General features: G+C 33.4%; 1 protein-coding gene across 2 annotated transcripts in view; it reads left to right on the forward strand.

Moving 5' to 3' along the window:
- The window catches only part of LOC149786590 (uncharacterized), a 54,619-nt gene that overhangs the window by 4,420 nt on the left and 24,695 nt on the right, over positions 1-25,504 (forward strand). For both annotated transcript variants that reach the window (XM_089978224.1, XM_089978225.1), the window contains exons 2-3: positions 2,042-2,164; positions 8,093-8,186. In XM_089978224.1, the coding sequence (XP_089834350.1) occupies positions 8,157-8,186 (30 nt within the window). In that variant the 5' untranslated portion in view covers positions 2,042-2,164; positions 8,093-8,156. The remainder of the gene's footprint in view (positions 1-2,041; positions 2,165-8,092; positions 8,187-25,504) is intronic.

The following is a 25,504-nucleotide window of genomic DNA, read 5'->3' on the forward strand; positions in this document are numbered from 1 at the left end:
CCACATCGGCTGAATCAGAGACTCGAACCCATGCATACAGAGGTTAGATGGCAATGATTCGTAACGGAGAGCGCTTTTGACCATGCAGCCTCTCTGGGCCAAAAGAACTTTGCGACTAAGCGTATGATTAGCGAAATAAAAGGAGAATGAATATATGGCTTTTATCTTATTTTAAAAAATAATTAATTTTGCATTATTCATAATAAAGCTTAAAACAGATTAGGTTGCCACCGTGACATTCCTCCCTGGCTCTATGGAGTAAATACAATCGACCGGTTAGGGTTCCTTAAATCACACTCTCAATATCTTAAAATAGATGGAGTCTGAATATTAGTGTTATATTCATTTACATAACTATGGTGGGGGATACATGAAAGCGTACTGAATACCCTATTTTTTTAAAACTCTAAACACTAACAACAACTGCTGACAAAAATTAGACAATATGTCGAGTTAAGTAATCTTATGACATTCAGGAAACAGGAAACCTTGAACAAATAAAATGTCGGATGAAGCAATCTTGTACCACTCAGGACATATCTTATCAGGATTCATCATACCCTATTATAACCTTCCAGCGAGTGTCTGTATTAGGCATTTGTTAATTGTTGACATTGGTCACATTAATCATTAGATATCAAGATTATGTACATCACACCCCGCTATTTATAATTCATTTTGAAGTGTTTAAAGGCGAATAAAACCGTTAATGTTAATAACACGCCAACTTGTTCTTCGAGTAGATTTAATAGCGTAGGCCTCATTCTAGCTACAAACAGCACAAGTTACAACAGGTCACGAAATTCAAATATTAGATGATTCAAAAGAGTGATAGAAAAAGATAATTAAAATTCAAAAGCATCGATATTTGTTCACAGCTTTTCTTCAGGTTTGTAACAATGTAAGAGTAATGTATGGATGGGTAAAGCGCTGTCAAACTAGCTGGTTATCAAAGTACTCATAGTACACAAAAGTTGGACTCCTTAAATCGTTTTGTAATATTCTTTTGTTTACTGTCATTTTCTCCTGTATTAGCATTAATCTATATATCATCACTCTAATAAGGAAACAAGTGGTAAAGTCGTTGAAACTTGAACATTAAGCTGTATGGTTGAACCCGCTTGGTGTATCCCTTTAAACAACAAGACATGTTGAACACTGTCTTATTCTGAAAACAACAATTGATCGAAGGACAGGTCATTTACACTTATTTTGGTAAGGATGATTCAAACAATCTGGTTATAACCAAGTATTACATTTGTCTCAAAATCAATTCAAAATTACTTCCGATCGAATGGAGTTTGCATATGTAAAATGCAGGAATATTGGATAATATGTGACAGTAAATGACAATTAAAACAATCAAAACATCATGAAGTAAAGATACAGTTAAGTGACAGGTAAATGCCATTGTTTTCAAAGAAACACACAAACGAAAATAGTGTGTATATAATTATTAAAACGTATTGTCCGATTGTGAATATCCAATGCTGGGAAAATATTTGAGAGCTAGGTCTCCTACAAGAAGGATATGTCATTCTATAAACATAAAATGTAAAAAAGTTTCTTTGTTTAACAATCAGCATACAATTTCATTCAGCACAATTAATGAATGACTCTTTTATACCTTGAACGACGTTGTACTATAACCAATTATGACTACACATATGTGAGTAAACTTAGTTATTATATTGCAGTTTAGTTCTAAAGAGTCAGACAAGTGAACTTACGGAAAATCTTTGAAATGGTCTTAAATTTAATTAGTACATATATATACAATGATATTAAAATATAAATTTTAATATGTCTGATCTCTTGTGTATTGATATAATTACTTACATTGAATTTGACGGCGTGAATGTGACGACGCTTATACAGTATTGTATGGGACTGGACTGTATGGCAATGTTTTACGAATGGATACACTTCAAAGAAATATGTCTGTCGTGTCTCTGCGGATCACCTCTTTTCCATTATTACTTTTGTCGAATAGTTGTATCCCCCCCACTATCTAACCGAACTTTATACCTTATACATACAGGAACTGCATAGATATCTCATCAGCAAGACGTAACTCGACTTGAGATACCGTGTAAGGACTCTGCCTTGGGTGTTTTCTTTATTGCACCAGGCGTTTTGAATGAATATCAAGAAAGATATATGGGTATGTATATTTTAAATATTACCTTATCTCACATGATTAAAATGTATCCTTTTGTAAACTACATATAGCCATTGCATTAATAATTTCAAAGATACGCTTTCGGAAGTAGTGTCAATAAATCGTCAGAATTACAGCATTCAGCAGATGCGTTTTATGTTTTTTTTCTAGCAGAAATTGTGAATTTTTCCTATCAATATAAAACAAACTTCACTTACCTATAAAGTATATTGTATAACTATGTGATACAGTGATCGAATAAATCAAATATGAAGAAATTTCAATAATGTTTAATGATCTGGCAATGTGGGGAGGAAAACTAGTAATGCATTTTTTGAAGGCTGCTACACAACTTAGAATTTTCTCAATTAAGGACTTCTGTACATACGTGTAACCGTCTCCCATAGGGACCTGATATTAGCTTCGTGCGTTACCGGAAAACAAAGGCATGAGGGATACTCCACACAAGCCGCGATTATCATCCCACTCTATATCCAATGTAGACTAACCACTACCACTGTCAAGATTTATTTCAGGGCTTGCCTGGTGAACAAGCTATTATTGCAATTGAAATATACATACAACCTATCCATATGTAAAGTCTTCAATCGGGTCACCTGGGTGTGTGATTGTGTGTCTGTATGTGTATAGTGGTGAAAAGTTCACCGATGTGAGAAGTATTTGAATCGAGTTAAGAAGGTATTTAAGGGGAAACATATTGCCTGAAAGATGACCTGCTTGTAACGTCACATAAATATTGAGTCGCTATTTTTCTTAATTCATCATTCAGATTTGTCACAGAGGTTTAAATGATGTCGCATTCCTTTTCAGTACGCAATGAAATAAACTAGTTAGAGATGCTAATTTAAGAACAAAGACGTATAATCGATCACATTGATAACAAAATAATTCCAGAAAAAGCATTGAATGATTTGTATGAACAAAAGTTTCATTTGCTTACGCTAGTATATGTACCAAAATTACGTATAAAATAAAATCATTATTAAATTTGGCACCAGAGATAGTGAATATAGTAACGAGGAAATCAATTAGAAACAAATTTAGTATTAATATAATAATCGTATTCACACTCAACTTCAACTATGAAATGCACAACAACGCTGCAGAATCAAACACAATGATATATTCTCGGACGCTATTGGCACAAAATATTGCGGACATTTACAAGTACTCCACGTTGTTGCATAAGGATTAAATTTCGTGCATTACTTGATAGCGGATAATTTGAGGCCGTTTGGTCTGGCAACGCGTTGCAAGATAAGCTATTTAAGCTTGCAAGCTAATTTCATGATCTCAGAAAGAACAAAGATATTTATTTACGAAGGCCTGATTCAAAAACTATCATTTAACTCTAATATATGATTGGTTGTAGAACTCCCTATTATTATATTATATAAATTCGATTTTCTTATTTTAAGTCATATACCGACACATGCATATGCGGTATGGTGCTCAATCACTCCTTATAAGTGGTATCTGAAATAAAGCCTAGTGTAACAAGATAACCGGGTGGGGTTTTCGAATTCACAACAGAACAATTTTGACGATGATATAAATACAATGTTCAATAATGATTGACTTGCATGAGCAATTAATTATGAATATGTGCGTGTATATATAATCCAAAATCTTAATTAACACAAGAACACACATACTTAAATGATGCAAAACACAAATTAATTTAGCAAATACAAAGACAAGGGATGAATGGTTCACAACGATTTGAAAATCAAACGATGGATATCGTTTAATCGGGTAGTAAACGATGTAAAAGTTTACTCATTTTGTAAAATGCATTCATTCAGAGAGCGAAAGTATGGTGGTGGAGAAGAGGGACAGATATACAACTTATTATCTTTACAGTCCCGAAAGACTGGGTTTTACGAACCCCAAACTTAACCCACGGCTAACAAATGACATGTACGGAGATGCACTCTGTCATCAGTACACTGTTTCAGCTCCACGGCTGCTACAGACTCCGAACACTCTGAACACTTCGAAACACTCGTAACACTTCGAACATTAGACCCTTTGGACATTACGGTCATTAGACACCCTGGTCACTTCAGCGAAATAAACTCATAGAGACACTGTCATAACAACGCAATGACGTTTACAATGTAAGTTATATAGATTACATTATCAACACAATATTACAAAATGACAGGTTCAAAAATAAACCTAATCCTGCTCGATAAGAATCCTACTATATTAAACAGTTCTTAAAAATAATGTAGCTTTACATTACTGATATAAATCCCTTGCTAAGTAGAAGACAAGAATATAAATATGTGCATTATACTGCGTAAACCGAAGCTACATAGCACACATTCAAAACTAAACGTGGTATACGGTAGTTATAACGTATAGACTAGAAATTAATACATTTACATACCTCTATAGCTGAAAATGTGCAAGTCCTTGAAGTTTATTGGTGTGGTCCGTCTCAGAATTAACATCATTTGACGGACCCTTAAGTTCCGAAAGTTAAAAGGTTTTTATGTTTATTTGTTTTTCCCTCCATAGTGTGTATGTTTGTTTTATTTATTTTAGAAATTTCATTTTGAAATATTTTGATCTAGGATTTCGACACCTGCCTAACTAGTGTGTCATTTCTCGTCAACCCAGGCTGGTTTTCGGAGTTAATTGTACAAGTGATCCAGGCCAATGGATCAATGGTGCCCGGTGTGTGCTATGTATTTATTGCTATATTGTTTGTACGTTTTTACCCCTTTGTGCATTTGTACGGACTGGCTTATACGATCAAATTTCAATCGAGTTCTTATTTTGCTTTCTTGGAGTTTTTAGAAGCATTTTAGTGTAGATAGTAGGTTGGAAGATAGTAGGTATATATGTGTGTGAAAAGGTTTTGAATGTGTTCCTTTTATTTTGTTGTGTTAGAAAGATGAATAAGCAGGTATATAATAGTATATACTGTCATACAAGGATCTCCTTAGGCGTGCCAAAAAATGAATTCTGAGGTTTAAAGTTAAAAATCTAACCTTCTCGTTTTAATAACGGAGTTGATATATAGTATTATTTCGTTATATATTTTCTTGTAGTTGATGTTATTTGTAAATAAAAATTGTGAATTTAATGTTCCATATTTAGTTGTGATTTTATTTTCTAAAAGTTGTCTTTCTGCATAATTTTTAGGACATCGTAGCATCAGGTGTCCTTTTGTATCTATATGATTTTTACATAGTCTACATTGTGGTACCGCATTTATTATATGTCTAACAAAAGCAGTCTCACCTGTCATCCAGCTTTCGTGTAGATATAAATATAGTCTACCTTGTATAGATTGTGATTTTATTCCTGCAAAGTTTTTCCATATTAATGTCCAATTTAGGTTTGGGTATTTTAGTTATATTAATTGTTTGTCTTGACAGACTATATTGTTTAGAGTTTTAACCTTTTTTTATCCCATATATTTTGATTGTTTCTATATTTGTATAGTAGTTCAGCTATTCTTTTACATTTTCCAAGTAGTTAATAAATTGTTTATATATATATTGAATCGTTGATGCGGTATAATGATGTGACTGACAAAATAATAAGTGGCTTCTCAATTTCTTTTTATCAATCCACTATATTGATAAACTTAGACAATATTGTTAGAGATTTTTACATAGTACCAATGTCATTAGTTGCCAGAGATACAATTCAGAATTGAAATTTGATAACGACAGGTGCTCCACTGCCTTCGGAGTATGTTTTCAAGATCAAATTTATATGTTGATTTGGAATGTGGCAAAGAGTGGCGCCATAACCGTTTGCGATTTCTTTCCTCTTGATGACGTATATCCGTCGACAAATCATAGCATTAAAATAACATAGTATATACACTGGAATATATTTTATTAAGGATCACTTAGAAATAAATAGCCGGGAACAGACTGATGTACCAAAACCAACTCAAAGTCAGCTTTGAATAATTGCCTTAGCATCCAAAAATTCCCGGTCACCGAATGCAATGCCAAATATAAAAATATCAAGAGATTGCTTGTATTACGATTAGGTTGTGCTCGCCGACAATTTCTAACTAATTAAATTCCCCCGTTGATGTGCACAAATTGGCTCAGCGAAGACGAGAAACACCATCAATGTTATCTGACATGGACGCACTTGTCCCTTTAGCAATTCTTGGCCGAGACAATATTAAATATCACAATCACTCTGGGTCTATACTAACGTAATGTCAGGTCTCAATAACACACAATCGGTCAAAATTTAAATAGTCCATCCAAATTTGTTTTGCATGGTTATAAGTCATTTATACCAGTAAAGTTCTGTAATTGGTTAAACCAGAAACATATGAATGGTTGCATCTGAAGACGGCTATAGTGTCAAACAAATATAATACGTGATTACATTATCAATATAATAACTGTTTCGGGATATGGCACCACCATTATCACGCCACAACGTAGTATGACAATATATACCATGCGGTGCCTATATGAGAGGATCGCAAACGTGTCTGGCAAAATCCATATTGAGTAAAGAAATATGAGCGGTGAAGAAGGCTTTGGCTTAGAAAAGTACAGATACGTTACCTAAATACAAATTTTCTATTATACACTACTAGCCGTGTATACCAGTCATATTTTAAGATTATGTAACTTATTTACACAGTCTTGTGCCGCTGATTGTCAAATCGTACAAAGCAGAGCTTATATAAGTGGACTGATAATTATATATTAAATAACCACATCTTAGCTACTGTTAAAGACTCGCGATAATAGTGGAATCGTCACATGTGTTATGTACATTTAATTTAATGTTTTTTTTTTCGGATAGATTTAGTTTTTTAATTCATTACATGTTATTGTAATATAATATTCTTTGCAATGCTTGACCTTGTCCAAAGGTAAGTTCATTTCTACTTGACCTGATTGACTTTGTATTCTATTTATGTAAACAAGTAAAGATAGCTTCATTATTCTCTATGTGCAGGCGCTAATTAACATTGTTATTCAAGTAAACAAAAGTGACTTGAATATTGCTTTGTAAGCAAACAAGGCTCATTAGATCATTCTAGAAAGTTATTTTCCATTAGGTAATGGTTGTTTTTAGAAAATGCTAATTTATGACCTAGGGTCAAGCAGATAATTATATCATACTTTGACTGTGATGATTTTACCAGTCGTCCTTTACCATCTAGCCCAATAAGTTATATTATGTTGTGACCATTTTGGGCTGGATTTTATTTTCTTTAAATTATTGAATTCAAGTGAATATTTTCTCTGGAAATACAAAAGTGTTCTGGCAAACTTCTTAAATAACGGCATTCACTGGAATTTATATTGAATTCACACCTGGACTAATATTTAAGTGATTCAGTAAAAAACTAACACATCATCATTTCGTAGACCATACCAGGTGCGTCATCGCCTTTAATTTTGGATCTCTTTCGGGAAATGAACTGCGTTTTATTCAGAGTCTTTGTTATTAGGACTAGTTATGTATTCTCATTTTTAACTTTGCATTATAGGGAAATAAAGTATTAGTTAAATTTTACAATGCTTTTTGTCTTCACTCTTTTTTATTACTTATTTTAAGAGCACATACACGTAACAATATGAAAGAGTAAACTGTGTTAATTGCATCGGGGCTGTAAAATTATATAATTAATCAATATATATTACATTTCATAATGAGATAAGTGCCATCATTTTAAAGCATAATTCTGGTTGCAATTTACTCCTTCTTGGAGTTGTATTATATATCCATGATTTATTTACCTCAAGTGAAATAACTTTAGTTATGTTCATTGCTATCATCTCAAATATTCAAAACAGATCAATAAACAAAGCACATAGAGTTCAATAATGGCTATTGAACATTTTACGTCTAGAGCACAAACATCAAGAAAGAGAATATTGAACAAAATGTATTTTATTTCAGTAATGCTTCTTGATGTAAAGCACATCAAACGAATTTGTGAAAAGTGAGGAAGGGAAGCTTCCAAATGGAAGACAAAAGAAAGAATATTGTTAAGGTAATTCAGTATTTATAATGCAAATGTTCATGTCCATTCTTTTTCATAAATATATGAATATGTAGAGAAATACATACATACCTAGATACTTGAATATATGAATAATTGTATAACGCCTATGATGTGCCTGGTTTCACTCTAGAAATTATTGTGGGTCCCATTTATCTTGTAACCGCACCTCTCTCTTCGTGTTACCATTAGACTCGTACTCTTCTATTTAATTTCATAATTGTTCTTGACTTGCATTCATCTTTCCACAAAGTCATCTCTCCGTCCAGGGTGGATATTAATGTTTTGCACAATGAGACGCATAATGCAACCAATAATATCTGATTACTCAAATAAACTTATTCAACGTTTTTTTTTCTTCTAATCTTATCAACATTTAGTGCTAACATATTTTCGAAGAGGACGACATACATTTGTGTTACGTGTACGACCGTTTTGAAATAAAAAATGAACTGACGTCATTATCGCCAGGTATGCGACTTTTTTGAACTGTCGAATTATCAATAAATGTTTTGAATAGGTTGATACTTGATTCAATTTCATCTCGCTGGTTTACTTTGTTCATTTTCATTTTTGATATATTCAATAAATGTTATTGTTTGTAATATATCTCAAACTGCATCTTTCCATTTTGCAAACTAGTTTATTATATAATTTGCCCTTCCCCAACCGCCTCGTCAATGGTAATAATCAACATCACAGCTACTTCCATCCAACCCGGCAGACGGGTCATTTTCAGCAAGGTCTAAGTATGGGAGTTTGGAACTTATAAACGGATTTGAACTTTGAACCGTAATACAATAGCAATTGCGTTCTTTATGACGTACTGGCAATACGAAAATCATAGCTTTCGACGAGTATATATTAAGTCAACTAAATCTTTAAACTGTAGTCAGTATAATACCTCGGAGAATAAGCTAATAGCGCAATTTGAAACATGTGATTATTAAATATGAAAATGACACAACACTTAGTATAAGAAGACCTCAATGAGTAATACTGCCACTGACAACACTTATAAATAATACATTAAAGAATGGTGTATCTCAAAAAATATATGTGCTTGCTGTACCATCGGCCTTGCTCTAAACTTGTATTTTATATATATATTATTTGGAGAGAGAGAGAGATGTGTTAGATCAAATCTCTCTCTCCCAAACTCGTTGCAACATGCTTTTATCGACGTCTTTTAGGCTTACAACGAACACGATGAAAGACAAGTGGATGGCTTGTTAGCTAAATGTTTTGATCATATGTAATTTGCTATATGGTAAAATCTCCTTATGTTAAGCTAATCTTTCACTTTCCATATCGAGAATGCGTTGTTGTATGTCTTCATATCAAGAGGATTATTTATTACGATAGATTTTGTTACGACATTCAAAATTTGTTTGGAAACGAGTAGACAGTACATAGATGGTTATGATTATTTCTGTCTTACAATAGTCAACAACGACTATCTTTTAGAGGGCCTAGCTTAGAAAGTAGAATGAGTTCTCACTCCGTCCTTGGTTCTATATGGTACCAACAGTGGTAAGGATATTTGATACAAAAATGTACAATAAGCATAACATAGCTTATTTGCTCTTTTTGATTTGCAATGGTAATTATATAACATATAATGAATTGACCCTTGAACAGATTGATGTCATTAAAGTAGACTGAATATTGGAAAAATCAGAGACACATGATGATTGCATGCAAAATACAGGTACATTATTAAGATGGTTTCTGTTTACGAACCGAATCAAAGAACAAGGAAACCCTCTTATTGTTTTGTAATATAATTATGTTGATATTAAGCGGAATAGTGTTGAAACAATGATGAAGAGAATATTATTCCCTTCATACAATTTATTTATGACGCAAACTTTAAGAGAAAGACAGGGAATGACGATGAAGAATATACTTTTGATAGACATTCAGTTTCAACGTTCAGTAGAGAGTAGCATAAATGTAACAAGAAGCAACTAGTTATGATCTATTTAAACCAAAAGACCCTAGTTATCAACCATCAATTATTACTCTTGCATAAAGTTTATGTGAATCCTCTTATAATTGGTGTATCGATGTAATTGTTTATATTACAATATCTTGATTGTTCCTTACGGAAACATTCTGTCATTTGAACATAGTCCGCTTGCTTCTGTGAACTGAACAGGCACTGAAATGGGAAAGGAATTTGCAAAAATTAGCCTCAGCCGAATTGCTACTGATTATGTTAAACTTGTAAAAGTTGTTTGGTTTGTTACAAGAAGGCAGTAAAAACAATTTATTCAGAAATATATCAATTTATGTGAGAGGTGAGATAAACATGGATCAATTGACTGATTATCTTTGAATATGTATAGCAATCCCCACTTTTTGGCCACGTGGTAGAACTTGAATATCGACAAAATCCTCTACGATCAGCAGAATATATTCGTGTAATGAAAATGCTAAAATTGTAATTGATGCATCAAAATCCATATGAGAGTACAACGTAAATGCTAAAATTGTAATTGATGCATCAAAATCCATATGAGAGTACAACGTCAATAACCTGGAAACTTAAGTATGGGTTTAGTCGTTACAATATAAATAACAATAGTAAAGTTATACTCTTAAGATCATCTGATTTTGGTTTCATAAGATTTTGCAAACCAGCGACCTCTATTTTGATTTTCGTACCCAGGAAAAACATTATAACATTATTAACAACGGCACATGCTCGTATTCCGATGTAATAAGATTTATATACTTCCTTGCCATCCTTGAAAATACTAGACTATTTTCCTTTTCATTGTTGTATATTGATAGCAAGAGAATGGAGAACTGTCATAGTGGCTAGGCATGGTGCCTCAAACATTGGTTACATATAATTGGATTAATATATCTTAGTTTTAAAAAAAAATCATTCGATTTCTTCGTATGAAAGGGTGATAAAGAATCTACCTTCATTCTCACATTGATGAGATGTGGAGAATTGCGCATTGATTGGTAGATCTGACGAATATACATTAATGACCCAGATTGTAATTACTATATTATTATTAATATGCAGCATTGTAGCATTTAAAAAAGCAAACATTATAAACTATACGCTGAAACGAAAAATAAAGTTTCCTATTGAGGTTTTGCACACAGGCGGCAATACTAACAGGTGACAAGTAAAAGGTGTATGAGTATATTCATCATTATACATGCGTTATGTGCGTAATGACGCTTTTACGCACTACAAAACAGCATACTCTCAACCAAACAGTGCAATTGTTCATAAAATAACAATAACAGCCAATTAAAAATTTGCTGTTGACTAAGTTCCGCATAATTTAATTCAAAATGGCTAGCAGTCTCTTAAGTCATGTAAGTTTTATTTCGTGCAGATGCATTATCAATGTATTTATTTCTGCTTAAAAAGCCAGAAAACTCTAATGGAAATGCTGATGGATAATATTCAGATGATGGTGCTAGGGTTCAGACCTGTCCTAACAGGCGATTTTGATATTACCATATATGCACTCTACAGTGATCAGAATATTATGATACAATAGGGTTAAAAAGAAAACGTGAGCAAAACTCAATATTATCTATTTGGTTAACTCATCATTATCAGAATGAACAATATGTATTCTGCTGATTAAGGAGAGCTTTATAGATAGGCAGGTGCTTTGTCTGAATCCTGATTACTAAAATTGACTCTAGGTAAGTGTTGTCCTGCAAATTGTTACGTTGCGTACAATACAAACAAGGCATAACTTAGACTGACATTAGCAAGCCATGGCAAACAATCAATGAAAACAAGTGTCTTAAGCTATGTTGTCACTCAGAGCATGCAAATCTGTCCTGTGTGCCTGGGGTAAGGATACAAACCAAAAGGTGGACTGTAAATCTCCAGATATTAGAAATGCTTACTTATCGGCAACGGCGTAGACAATATGATTTTAATGCTAGGTACGTTTAACTCTGGATGTGCAGACATGCGTGCAGAAATTGCGTCCCTTTACAAACTGTATGAGTAGTATAAAACTGACGAGTTTTATTTTGTTTTGTTCCTTTGTGGCACTTTTCTTTGGATTCGCCCCATCCACATGACACATTTAGCCCACACGCGAACGTTGCCTGTTATTCACTTGTAATTACTGCAGCGGAGTGTAAACAGACAACTCAAGGAAGCTAGTCTTGCGTGGTAGAGTCTCGTCCGGATGGAAGTAACTCAAAGGCATTTCAGAGGCAATGGATATATTTCCATACAGTATTGTGATTTTAGAAATGAATATCCTGAAGAAAGGTGTACTTATTTATGCAAACCTGTGTTGGTAATCAACAAACACACTGCCAGCTAATGTTTTCGATCCGTAAGCAGTTGGTTGTATGAAGCTTTTTGAGGAAAGAAACACCAGTTGAGTCTATTTTGGTTAACAATATTTGATTACATATGTTATAATAATTGAAATATTCCTGATGATGAATTGCAGTGACCAAATCAAAAGGCATGACGTGAAACTGATGTAGACATTTAGGGGTTAAAATTTTCGCAACCTGCGGACATTGTCAGCTATGAGCAATTGTCAATATACTTTGGTAAGATATACTACCGAATAGGTACCCTACCAAATTGAAAAGGTCTTCTATCTATGGAACCGGTTCATATTCAACATAATAATTTGCTTCGATCTAAAAAAATCAGTGCAAAACAGCTACTTCCATCATTTATTTTATGGGGATAATATAGTTTTTGGCATTGATGCTATGAATACGAACATTTTGCACAAACCTTTTTTTGGCGTTGACTTTGCAACCGTATTGCTGCTGGATAGAGTCAATGAGTTGATCCGAATATCTGAGTGCCGATTACTTGAGCAGAGTGCCTTGCAGAGTTTCTGATTACGATCGTGGCTGAGTAATGTAAACATTAAGTTTCAGTTTTATTTGTCCTAATTTTCAGTGATTTTATAACTGTGTTTCCAGTTTTTGTTTTATAATGGGGTGTGAAGATTGCCTTGAATTGTGTGTTCGAGTTACTTATATCCCATATATCAGTGAAGTACAATATTTCGTTCTCTCGTTGAACTTTAACCGTGAATTTATTATTCGTTCCGTTAACAATTTAGAACTATCGGTTTATTTCTACGCACTGATCCACATGCGATACGCTGCCAGTGAGAGACTTGCAATATAGTTTAAATTGCAAGAATCATCGTAAGAGTTTTTGCGGTGTAGTCTACATTCTGCGCTTATAAAATTCCAGTGATAAAAGGTGTACCGATTTAATTTCTCGTAATGGCAAAACAATCAATCATTTGATTAAAGAATATACAACAAGATCTGTAACCAAACATTTGATAACCCAAACCCATAACGAAACTTTGCTTGATGATGCCTGTACATCGGATGCCTCGCAATATTGTAACTTCCTGATAGTTGACGGTACCACTAGCTGTCGGTATATTGGCCTTGGGGAAAACAAGTGTAGATCATCTGAATAGCATCGCCCTATTCATTTCCGAATTATCACGCTCAAAACCTTCTTCCTTACAGATACTCATGCTGTCAACAGCAATAGTTATTATTGGGGCAAGCGCCATTCGTTTCAAATTATCTTGCGAAACGCAGAGAGATATGGTCACACTCCTTGCACGTGTAACGCCATTTATTCTTACAAGTATAATGGTAAACATACTGAAAACTTTCACATTTATTCGCAAACTTTTTCTCGGCTTCTCGTGTTTTCTGGTATTGATACTGAATAATTGACTTATTGTCATTAGAAACCACATTATATATATTTTCTCCCACTTAGTCGTCAATCTATATCAAATATATTTCCGAGGTCTTTCAATGCGAACACATTTAATACTTCCTAATACAGATGGTTATCTACTGATCTCCGTGTAAAATCTCGCAAGCCCGTTGGTTTAGGAGCACTGGTTCCTCTACACGAGATAACCACAATCTCCCTACGAACCTTACGTCACCACCGACAGCAGCACACTAGGTATATATCAAGTTGCAAAGAAATACCACTCAACACCCAAACCAGCACGATGGCTAAAACCTCTCCTCTAACACAGTTTCACAGCTAACAACACAAACACCAACAGCTCTACAGTGGCCCAACAAACAAGGACAGTCACTGGCTTTTTCATCAGCTTCTTCACATCACATCACAGACAGTAAAGTTCAGACACAAAGACGGACAGCATCGACTGGTCTACAGTGGCCCAACACACATCCAAAATGGATAGTCCCTCAGGTCACCCGAGTCGCAGGGGTCATCTCACCAATATCGCCTACATGACCTGTATGTCTTGTTCTTCAAGATGTCTGACCTGTATGTCTTGCAGTGTTTGATGCCGTTCCGATCCTCTGCCTGAGCTCAGCATCGAGTGAGAGGTTGTTGGTGGTGGTAAGGCAAAAGTACATCAACTGACTGACCACCTCAAGTTCGTATTTGTTGATGATGATGCGGGGGCGGGGGGGGGGTCGTATCCTGAACCATCACGTTTGCTTTCTTTAGGCTGATGGTCAACCCAAACTCATCGCATGCTTTATTAAAGCGGTCCATCAGGCGCTGTAGCTCAGATTATACGTGGGTGGCTAGAGCAGTATCATCTGCGAAGAGCATGTCCCTGATGGTCACTTCACGCATTTTGCTCTTTGCCTTCAGTCATGCCAGGTTGAACAGTCTGTCGTCTGATCGTATGTGCAGGTAGATCCCTTCTGCGAACGTCCCAAAGGCGTGCTTGAGCAGCACGGCGAAGAATATGTCAAAGAGCACGGAGGCAATGACGCAACCCTGTTTTACTCCACTCTGGATGTCAAAGGGGTCGGATGTTGAGCCATCGTACTACACTGTGGAAGGACATGATCGTGCTTAACAGCTTTGGAGTGCATCCAATTTTCGCCAGGATTGTGAAGAGTTCGTCTCTACTTACCAGATCGAAAGCCTTGGTGAGGTACATAAAGGCCAGGAAGAGGGGACTATGTTGTTCTCTGCATTTCTCCTGCAGTTGCCTGACGGAGAAGATGATGTCGAATATGGACCTAACTGCGCGGAACCCGTACTGTCGCCCTTGTTATTGTACAGGGTTACGATGTTGGTGTCTCTCATGTCCTGAGGCACTGCACCCTCATCCCAGTACTGGCACAGGAGGTCGTGCAGGTGTGTGAGCAGCTCGGTATGTACCCGTAATGCCGAGAAGGGATATGCCCCTGTAGTTGTTGCACTCGCTTCTGTCGCCCTTGTTATTGTACGGGGTTACGATGTTGATGTCTCTCTTGTCCTCAGGCACTGCACCCTCATCCCAGCACTGGCACAGGAGGTCGTGCAGCTGTGTGAGCAGCTCGCTACAACCGCACTTGATTACTTCTGCCGGGACGCCATTCTTTTGTGTTAGAAATATTTACTATATACTATTATTCTTACAGGAGCAAAAATCGCCTGCCCTGAAACTTTGCAATCGTTATTGTGTTCAGATGAATATGCAGATATCGTTTAATCTTCAAGCTCTTGCAGAGTGAAGAAGAATACATTATGTGTTAATTAAGAATAATATGGGTGCAAATAGTTCCAAAGTTTTTGAACCAATATAATGAAACTAGACAGACATTATTGACAACATGTAAACATGTGCGCCAGCACATTGCGATAACTATATTTAGAGTTATGTCCATTGTGTATTGTTAACCCGTTCTCAAATTCGAGCATACATGCATTTGTCATGCCAGAGACTGCTACTCCTTTCTACCGGCAACTTTGTTGAAACAGAGATGATCAGAGATGTATGTGTATTAAAGGCACATTACTAATGTAATCATTTAGACAAACAATTGTATATGTTCCTGTTTGAATCACGGCAAGTTTTCCACATCCTTTGAATTAATGTCAACTAGTTATTGCAAGTTCTTCACATCTTCTGAAGACACGGCTTAGTATACATGAAGCATTTTTACTTGAACACTAGTATTAAGCTTTCACCTTTTAAGTACATAAGTAATTTATTAGGACAGCAGCTGACTTAATGACGGATTGACATCATTTGTACAACATTGAAAGGGCTTTATCTGACGATCCACTCTGATAAACTTAATTGCAATGAGATTTGAAGGTCTATAAAAAAGTTTTTAAAAAGCAGTTGTCATCGGACTACGGACGGGAATTTCTATTTTTAGTAATTAGTCCCTACGTGAAGGCGAGTAACATCATTTTGTTCTACTTTAAGAGAGCTTTCTGTCAGATTTGTTAAAATATTAAATACTATCAAATGGTTTTGGAGTAAACTTTACAGTAATTCTATTTCTAGAATAATTTTGAAGTAATTACTTCGGAGAAATTCTATTTCAGTACAGACACAATATTTGAGAGCGTATCGGCATTATTAATACAATCTAAAATATTTTTACACCATCTACTGACTTGTTAAAAAATCATGAGCTTTTAGGGTGAGGAATCGCTTAAAAGTTATTATTTTGAGTAACTGCGGTTATATTTGGAGGCGGATCATCAGTTGTTTTGCAAATGTTAAAAGTCCGCTTACATAAAACGTGACAAATTTAGCCTGCGAGGTTAATTTTGTCATATTTCTAACTATTCAATATCTGATTAAATGATGCAAATACACAGGTATAGGAAAAACATACACATACTAAGATAAAGGCTTCAGTCATATGTATTGAGCATAGCGAAAACGCACTACTGAAAGTAAACGTATCATATGTTAGCATGTCACCATCGAAAAAGGTGGCAGGGTCTATTGGCCGAAAAACACATTCTTGTGTATCAGTGCCCATTCCAAAGGACAGAAGTTGCTAGATGTGAAATCCGTTAAGGTGCATTTCCATAATAAACCCTCACAATAGGACCTGGATTATTTTGTAGGAATTGGTTTATATGGCAAGTTAGGCCAGGTATGTTAAGTATTGGCTATGAATGTTATTCATTATAACGTTTGTGGAAGAGTATAACAGATTTTAATTTTAATCCTCAACTTAGAGGATCATTTTGTATGCTTATAAGGAGACTATATCACATTTTCTTTTACATTGTATGTGTATTTATGTTTTTATAAATTATAATTTAGTCTTCACTATATAACCACCTTATTGAATGTTTAGGTTCATTATGGTTAGTTTGTTTCAATCTGTTCTTATTAATAAATTCTGGTGTTAGTGCAACGGAGCTGCATACGTGACATAAACACAGTGCAGGATATTATAGCTGTAATATAGTATGATCAGTAATTGTAATTTCAAATGCCTTCCGCCACATAAACTTGATAAAGAGGCAAACGGATAAGGAGGGAAACATGAAAGCCAGTCATTTGATTTTAAGGTATTTGTTATAAATCAAAAGGAGGAACACACTCTCACATAATACAATTATTTTAATAGTATATGCAGGGTATTCACAATGTTTCAAATAGCTGTGTGCATGTGAAATAGGTATATTCATACATATGTTTAGTAATATGTACAACAAATATGAAAATAAGCATTACAAATATTGGACATTTTTAAAATCATATTTCCCTTGTACAATTTTAAAGAGACTGTATCATGCAGATTGTTACCGAAACAATGGCTAGGAATGATGCACCAAACCTTAAGCGTTACATTATTTCCCATTATGAAAATATAGCTTGTACTTGATGCTGAAATTTACTTCCCACAATTAATGAAACATATCATTTTATGATTTTATCTTAGACGATTAATCTAACTAGAGCTGCTGAAAAGTTCAATCTTTACCTCATTTTGTTTCATCCAGTTTCACATTACCTGAAAACAAGATGCTCGATGGTATCCACTAGCACAGTGGCGTTATGTTTAGTCATGTGTCAGTCGTCATTAATTATTCGATATCGTTCAAATCGTAAGTTTACAAGTTATCTCCTCTAACTGAACCTACCGCAGGTTTTAATTCCCTAACAGGAGAACATGTATTGAAATATACAGCAGCATTTATTTTTGTGGGCGTCCTCAGTGTAAGATGACAAAACATTGCAGTTGTGATTGAATTCACTTGCCTATCCTGTTATTTAATTTATTATATGTATAACGTTTCCGGTTTAAACATCAATAGTTTGTAACGCGCTGTGACGGTAATGCTGTTTGGTCATAAGAACGAATGCGTTTGAGCATTATTTGGCGTTCATCAAGAGCTAATGGTGAATTATGAATGTTTTAACACCCTAGCTCCTGTAACGATAATACCCAATGCATATCCTTGTTTGAGTTATCTTTTTGTCATAGTGTATACAGATGACAATCACTTCACAAGTTTATAATTTATCCCTCGCCAGCGGTTTAGGGTCTGTGTACCACAGGCAAGTGTCTGTAGCGTATAATTTACGTATGATCCTACATAACGAAGTTGTCATGCTGTATATCTTTTTATGTGACACTCTTACAGTGGAAACGATATGTTATATACATAAAGCAAGCAACTATATATTGAAATTTAGTAAATTATATTGTTCACGATCCATATATATTAGGATGTAACCTTGCAGCAGATTATTTGAGCTGAAATCCAGTATGTAACTAATGTGTCTGAGCTGATTCCAGTGACCATTTAAAAGGTTACTTTGCGTTATAATTCTTCTTATTTACTTTAATATGCTTTACTAGCCTTACAGAATTGGTTGTTTTAGGTTTTATGTTGCATGTATACCTGCTTATGTTCACTTATATTAAAATTGCAACTCACTGTATAATTGTAAGACCACAAGACGATTGGCATCCACTATTTAGACAAAGGATTCATTAGACAAATTAGATGGTGTATCAGTAATTATCTGGTATGAAATCCGATATTTGCACCATTGAGTAATTTAAAATGAGCTTTTCTTATTATTTAATTTTAATGTTTTCTTAAAATCTTTTATTTGTGTTCTGAAGACGAGTACAGATGCTTGGATCAAATGTGCATTTCCTCTTAAATGTTATTATGAATTGTGTTTGTCTTTATTCGATAAAGCTTCAAAATGCGTTTTACCTGGTGCATGTTGTTAAATGTGTCTTGAAATTATGTATTCTTATAAGAGTTTCCTAAATAATGTTTGATATAGACTTACATGATTTAGGTTAGGTTAATCGTTTTTATTTTAATTTTTTATTTCTTATTTTGTTTAGGAAAATAATATGGATGTCCTTAAATAATTTATATATAATATGTGTTTTTGTTGTGTACTGTCCAACATGTGTTGGTAAATGTTTTGGTTGGTAATAATGCTTATTGATGTACAATTGTAATCAGAATTTTAGAATTTAGCCACAGAAAGTACATTACTACAAACATGTCACACACACACAAAACGTCGCACATGTTTAAAATAAAAAAGTGATATAAAGTCTTAAATACAAACCTGTCAAAGAGTCGTGTTACTCAAATATCTTTTGTGAACGTGCTTACTGAATTTACCAAGCTAAATGTTTGCACCTAAAAAATTGTGTGACACATGTTATTTCAAAACGTAGTTAACATTTAAACCATCCACTGGCAACGGACATCCAAAGTTAACAGCGAATTATAAGGGGATATTTTTTAAATATGTGAAGAAGTGAAAATCGAAAATTAAATTCCTCAAGGTAAACATTAGTTCAGGCGTGCTATGTATTTAAAGTATCTCTACTACTTTATTTACGTATCTAATGTCAGAATACTGTATTTTAAAACACACTCAAAAATATTGAAAAGCGCATAACAAAAACACATTTTAAAATATTTATGAAATCCTCAAATACTAAAAACACAGTAATAACTGAAAATGTAATTGATTGACGAAACCGCAGACAAACACAGACATATATAATCATAATATTGAACAACAAATCTCTTGTGGATGACACAAATAAAACCACAAATGGATACCCCGATAAAATTTCAACAACTTTTTAAATAATAACTTTTTGAGAAACACAAAAGCAAATACGAAAATGTGTATTTTAAAACCACGATACACATGTTGCATATTATGCAGCAAATCAACATAGACTTAAAACGTACAAAGCACAATTATAAAATGATTCCAAATTCATAATGACTACAACTAGAAAAATATAAAAGTCACAAATTGCAACAAAAAAGAAGCGAAAACCCCGCACAAAATACAACATATGTAACAACACGCCATCCTCCCCAAAATATATGACATCAAAGAACAAAATACAAAAAAGACATCAAGTTAAACGGCATAATAAACTAAAACAGACCTCTAATCAAGCGACAAACATTCAAAAGTAAAGTCAGAAATAAAAGAACCAAAGCACCGAACAAGAAACAACTAATAAATTAAATGCAACCCTTAAAACTAATGCAAATACAAATAACAAATATAGCGATAAAATAAAAACAAACTAAAGACTGAAACATAAATAAAACCACATATTGTAAAGTCTAACATCCTGAATTATGTACCTAGAGACTTACCTTTCAAGTGGTTGTCATGTTCCATCTTGTTAAATGCAGTACACCAAATAAAGTGTCACATTGCGATTCAATGTTGACGCAAATTTCAGCAAACGTATTACGTTAATCTTCCAACAAAAAATATAACAAAGAACAAAATTTCGAACGAAATAGCTGAATATTGCAAACACAGATTTATAAAGATTAGACGAATCTCAGATGTGGAAGTTTGGGGCAAAATGGATAATACATGTAGACGAAAATTCTAAGTTTACATCTAACAAGATGAATGCAGTAATATTGGTTTAAATCCAATATTACCTAGGTGAATTTTTTTGGCCCCCGGTATTAAAAACAAAAATGATAGCAAAGAAAATATATTTGAAATGTTAAGAAAGAAATACAAATTAATCAGAGAAAGATGGTATATCTGTTGCAACATCTACAGATGATGTGAAATTTTAAAACAGTTTTGAAGAACAGTATGATAAACATACAATGGCCACAAAAAGCAGATATATAGACTATATACACTAGATATAGTGTACACATATTTTGATTTTGTATTTATGTGGTTTACAAGTAATGTTTTTCTTAAATACCAATGACAATTATTCTTATTTTATATAACTACATGTATTTATCATAGTTATTCCATCTTTATTACAATGTTCAAACCGGTCAATAGTTTTAATAATTTTAAATTCACTGCATTCTCTTTTGAAATTTGCATGCGAAAGAGAGTATTTATGTTTCAACATGTAATGGAAATATAATTGCCAATAGATTGTAAATGTTATTCACGATTCATTACGATATCTTTATATGTAACTGGAGTGATACATAAATGCTTACAACCTGATTAATTAGTAATCTCCAAAAAACAATGACTTCAACGCTTATAAATAAAGGAAAGATGATGTAATCGGGAGAGTGACCTCAAAGAAACGACAATAGAATATTCTCTGTCACATTGATGATATATCAATATAGTCGTACCTCTAATCAGACATATAGGCCAAACCTATGATAGTCAGCTTGACTAACATCCTGTACAGTATATATATATTATATATATATATATATATATATATATATATATATATATATATATATATATATATATATATATATATATATATATATATATATATATATATATATATATATATATATATATATATATATATATATATATATATATATATATATCTATCTATCTATCTATCTATCTATCTATCTATCTATCTATCTATATATATATATATATATATATATATATATATATATATATATATATATATATATATATATATATATATATATATATATATATATATATGTGTGTGTGTGTGTGTGTGTGTGTTTGTGTGTGTGTGCGTGTGTATCAGGCAAAATTCCTAAGGTTAATTATCTACACAACTCTCCCCTCATACAGACACTACTACATGAAAGTAACTAAATGCTATAATCACATAGTATGTTAATGTCATTCCTTTCAAATAACTGTTCACCTGACTAGAAAATTAAATTACTAATTAAAGAAGGGTGCTAGGGTACGAAACATTGAGTACGAAGCTTTCAAGCGCATGGTAATGCACAAAGTGAAAACAATGATATGAGGAGCTTTCTATTCTCGGTACGCAGGTACAGTACAACTAACATGATGCATTCATTTAATATGCAGATATCATTGGTTCACAGGCTAACATCAGGAAAAGGTATTTAAACATAAATGTATGCATAACAAATATATACTTTATTGTAGTAAACGATTTAAATTCATTAGCCCACAGAGCAAGTACAGATTAGGCGCATTGTATAATTTCATCAATATGCCGATTCATGTGATTTATAAATTCAAAATATTCCTTAATGAAAGAAACATATATAATTTTTTTCAATATAATTCGGCAGGTCTGACAATATTTTGGCATATGCTGTAAAATAACATTCAGCCAAGAAAATAATGTACATGTACACAATTGTATACAAATAATACTGAAAGAACGTTGCACTTTAAAAGTGTTTGGAACATCAGACATGTTCTGATATTTAAAGGTAAATATCATGTGCCTAGAAAAAATAAAACAAACGTTTTGTTTTAATCCAATAATATTTCCTAAAAATGCTGAAGCTATGCATTTCCAAATATTACGTAATGAAAGACAACAAAGTTAGCTTGTGTCAGGTTTTTCAGACTCAATAGGACATCATATGTAAAATATCTTGCAACATAATAAGTAGAACAACACCATTATTGAAACATGTATGCGTGTGTATGTGTGTGTGTATGCGTGTGTGTGTATATGTGTGTGTGTATATAAATAGAGTAGCAATATACACAATTTCTATTATCATACTACTTCATCAGAATGATGCATTAAGTGATTTAAAAAATAATCTAATGCGAGGAAACAAAGATTTGCATTGTTATGTCCCAAACGTAAGGAAAGAAGTTAAACTATGAAAATGTAAACAATATAGATATAAAATATATGCTATATTCAAACTAAAATCTTTACAGCTAGCATAGGGGTTAAATTAAATGAAACAATACTTTTATCATTATGTCGTCACGCTATAGTTATTTTCTCCGTTTATTTCCTGTTGGTGCAAAATGTATATTACCATAAGTGTCAATTATTTCAAATATTTCCACAGTTTCAGATGTATGCCATGCCATTTGGCATATAGTGTTGAAGAAATGACAACATACCCATATTGCACAGTCATTTATTTCCAGAACGTTGTTCCAGAATTATCATATTTTGCGCCATATTATGATTCTTACGTATGCGGATAGCCCGATACTCCTGTATGTATTTCTGTGAAACATTTATTATGCTAGTGCAGTGAACTGATGCATATAATATATTGCGCTCCACTGCGTTGTCTTCAGGCTTTTGTACTGTTAAGTATATGCTGCATGCTAGTTTTGTGTTCGCTCCGAGCTTAAGATGCACACAAAATTATGTGGTCATTATCTAACAAGTATTGAAATAGATATGCAGCCTTTTTAATCAAGCTAATTGGCTTCAAACCTTTCGATCAAATGCCTTGAAACGAGGTTGATATTATTTACACCAGGTGAAAATGTATATGTATGTATGCGGTCATGCTATGTTGAGTTGTTCGAGATGTAAGTCCAATGTGTTCGTCATTGTGTATTCTATAAAAGATAATTCTTGTTCTTTCGTCTAGCCGCACAGTTTTAATCAATTGCACTAAAATATGGAAGACGTTGTTGAAGACAAATAATTATATGCATACATTCCTGCTGTTATCTTTTATTCAATATTTCAACAGGGCCGCGCCTTCATAATCTACTCTAGAATATTTATAATATACACACATATTTTTAGGTAGCCTCATTATAGTTCTGGGTTATTTACCCTGACACTATCGATGTGTAACTTAAATGCAAAATAAAGATTTATGATTTTATCTGATTCGTTTACTACAAATGTATGTTCATATTTATATGTATACATTCATACAATCCTGTTGAAATGTTTGGTCTCCTTTACATAATGCTCTACTAATTCAGTCCAAGTGGAGGTTGGCATCCGTGTTCTATAGACACGTTTCTTTGTCTCTTTTACAAATAGCACAAAATGATAACAGTGCATATCTGATTATGCAAATAGTTAATTACCGTGTTTTGTGCCACGCTGGACCAGCATACAAGTCTGCTTCAATGTCTGATACGTTTGCTTAATAATAGAAAATCATTAGACTCTCAACACAACATTTAACAATTATCATTTATGCATAATATAATCATCTAAGGCTAAATCGATGGGGCCTTGTATTGTTGTACTTGTGAAAGGGTGCCTATATTGAAAGAAGCAAATTCATCACGAAGCACATACCACTGCAATCTAGTACTCATTAACATCAAAGTAAATCCCATTGAGCAAACTATCCACTACATTCAATCGATTCAAGTACAGGTATACAATGTTTGGCTTAAAACTCCTGCAAAATGAGGATTAACATTTCTTATCAGCAATAAGAATCTCTCAAATGTGCTTAAATTATTGGTCAAACAACAAATGCTAGTATATTAAAAAGTATTAACATATTTTCGAGAATGTACTATGTAATTAGAGACTAATCTTGAGCAGCATCAGCAGCCGTGGGCATCAAACAATTTTGGACACACACTAACCATACTAATTTCAAAAACATATATCATCTAGATACATAAGCGCATGCAATGGTTGTTAATACTATTAAGCACTTTGATCTAGTATGCCTCGTGTTAAAATGCTGCGGAAACACCACTTGGATAGTTCATATTAAGAGACATAAAAAAGAGCATTAAATATTAATTATTCACTGTTTATTTTTCTGAATAAACAATTTCGATTCTAGTTATTTCCACTATTGAGGAAATGGAACGAATTTAATGTATAATGTTTTGTATGATGTCTTTCAATTGCTGTTAAAGTCAGTATAATAAAATATGCAAGCAAACGTTTATGGTGAAAGGAGACGTAAAGTAGAGAAAGTTCTGTCGTAATGATAGAGTAAACGCATATTTTCATTATAATCTCGTTGAAATAATCTATATCCTGAATAAAGCTATGAAAGTACAGATGTTTTCCGGAAAAGTATAAACCTTATAAACATATGATCATATTACGTACTAAAATAGAGAATTAATGTTGTCATATTTGCGCAACGGAATATTAGCTCTCAATAAAACAATATTGGAGCTTGTGCCATGAAACTCTCCATTGCCTTAATATTAACATAATTAATTTGGTATATAGAATGCAAGATCCTCGTGAGATATACGTACTTAATTTGTGCGAACATTTGTGTTCGTGACTTGACAAAAATAATATGTACCCTAATTACACTTCGGTAATATAAAAACATATGAGCTTGCTGTAGTCACAAAAACATG

The sequence above is a fragment of the Sinohyriopsis cumingii genome, chromosome 12 (genome assembly GCF_028554795.1).
Source record: "Sinohyriopsis cumingii isolate HCF-2022 chromosome 12, ASM2855479v2, whole genome shotgun sequence".
Taxonomy (NCBI): domain Eukaryota; kingdom Metazoa; phylum Mollusca; class Bivalvia; order Unionida; family Unionidae; genus Sinohyriopsis; species Sinohyriopsis cumingii.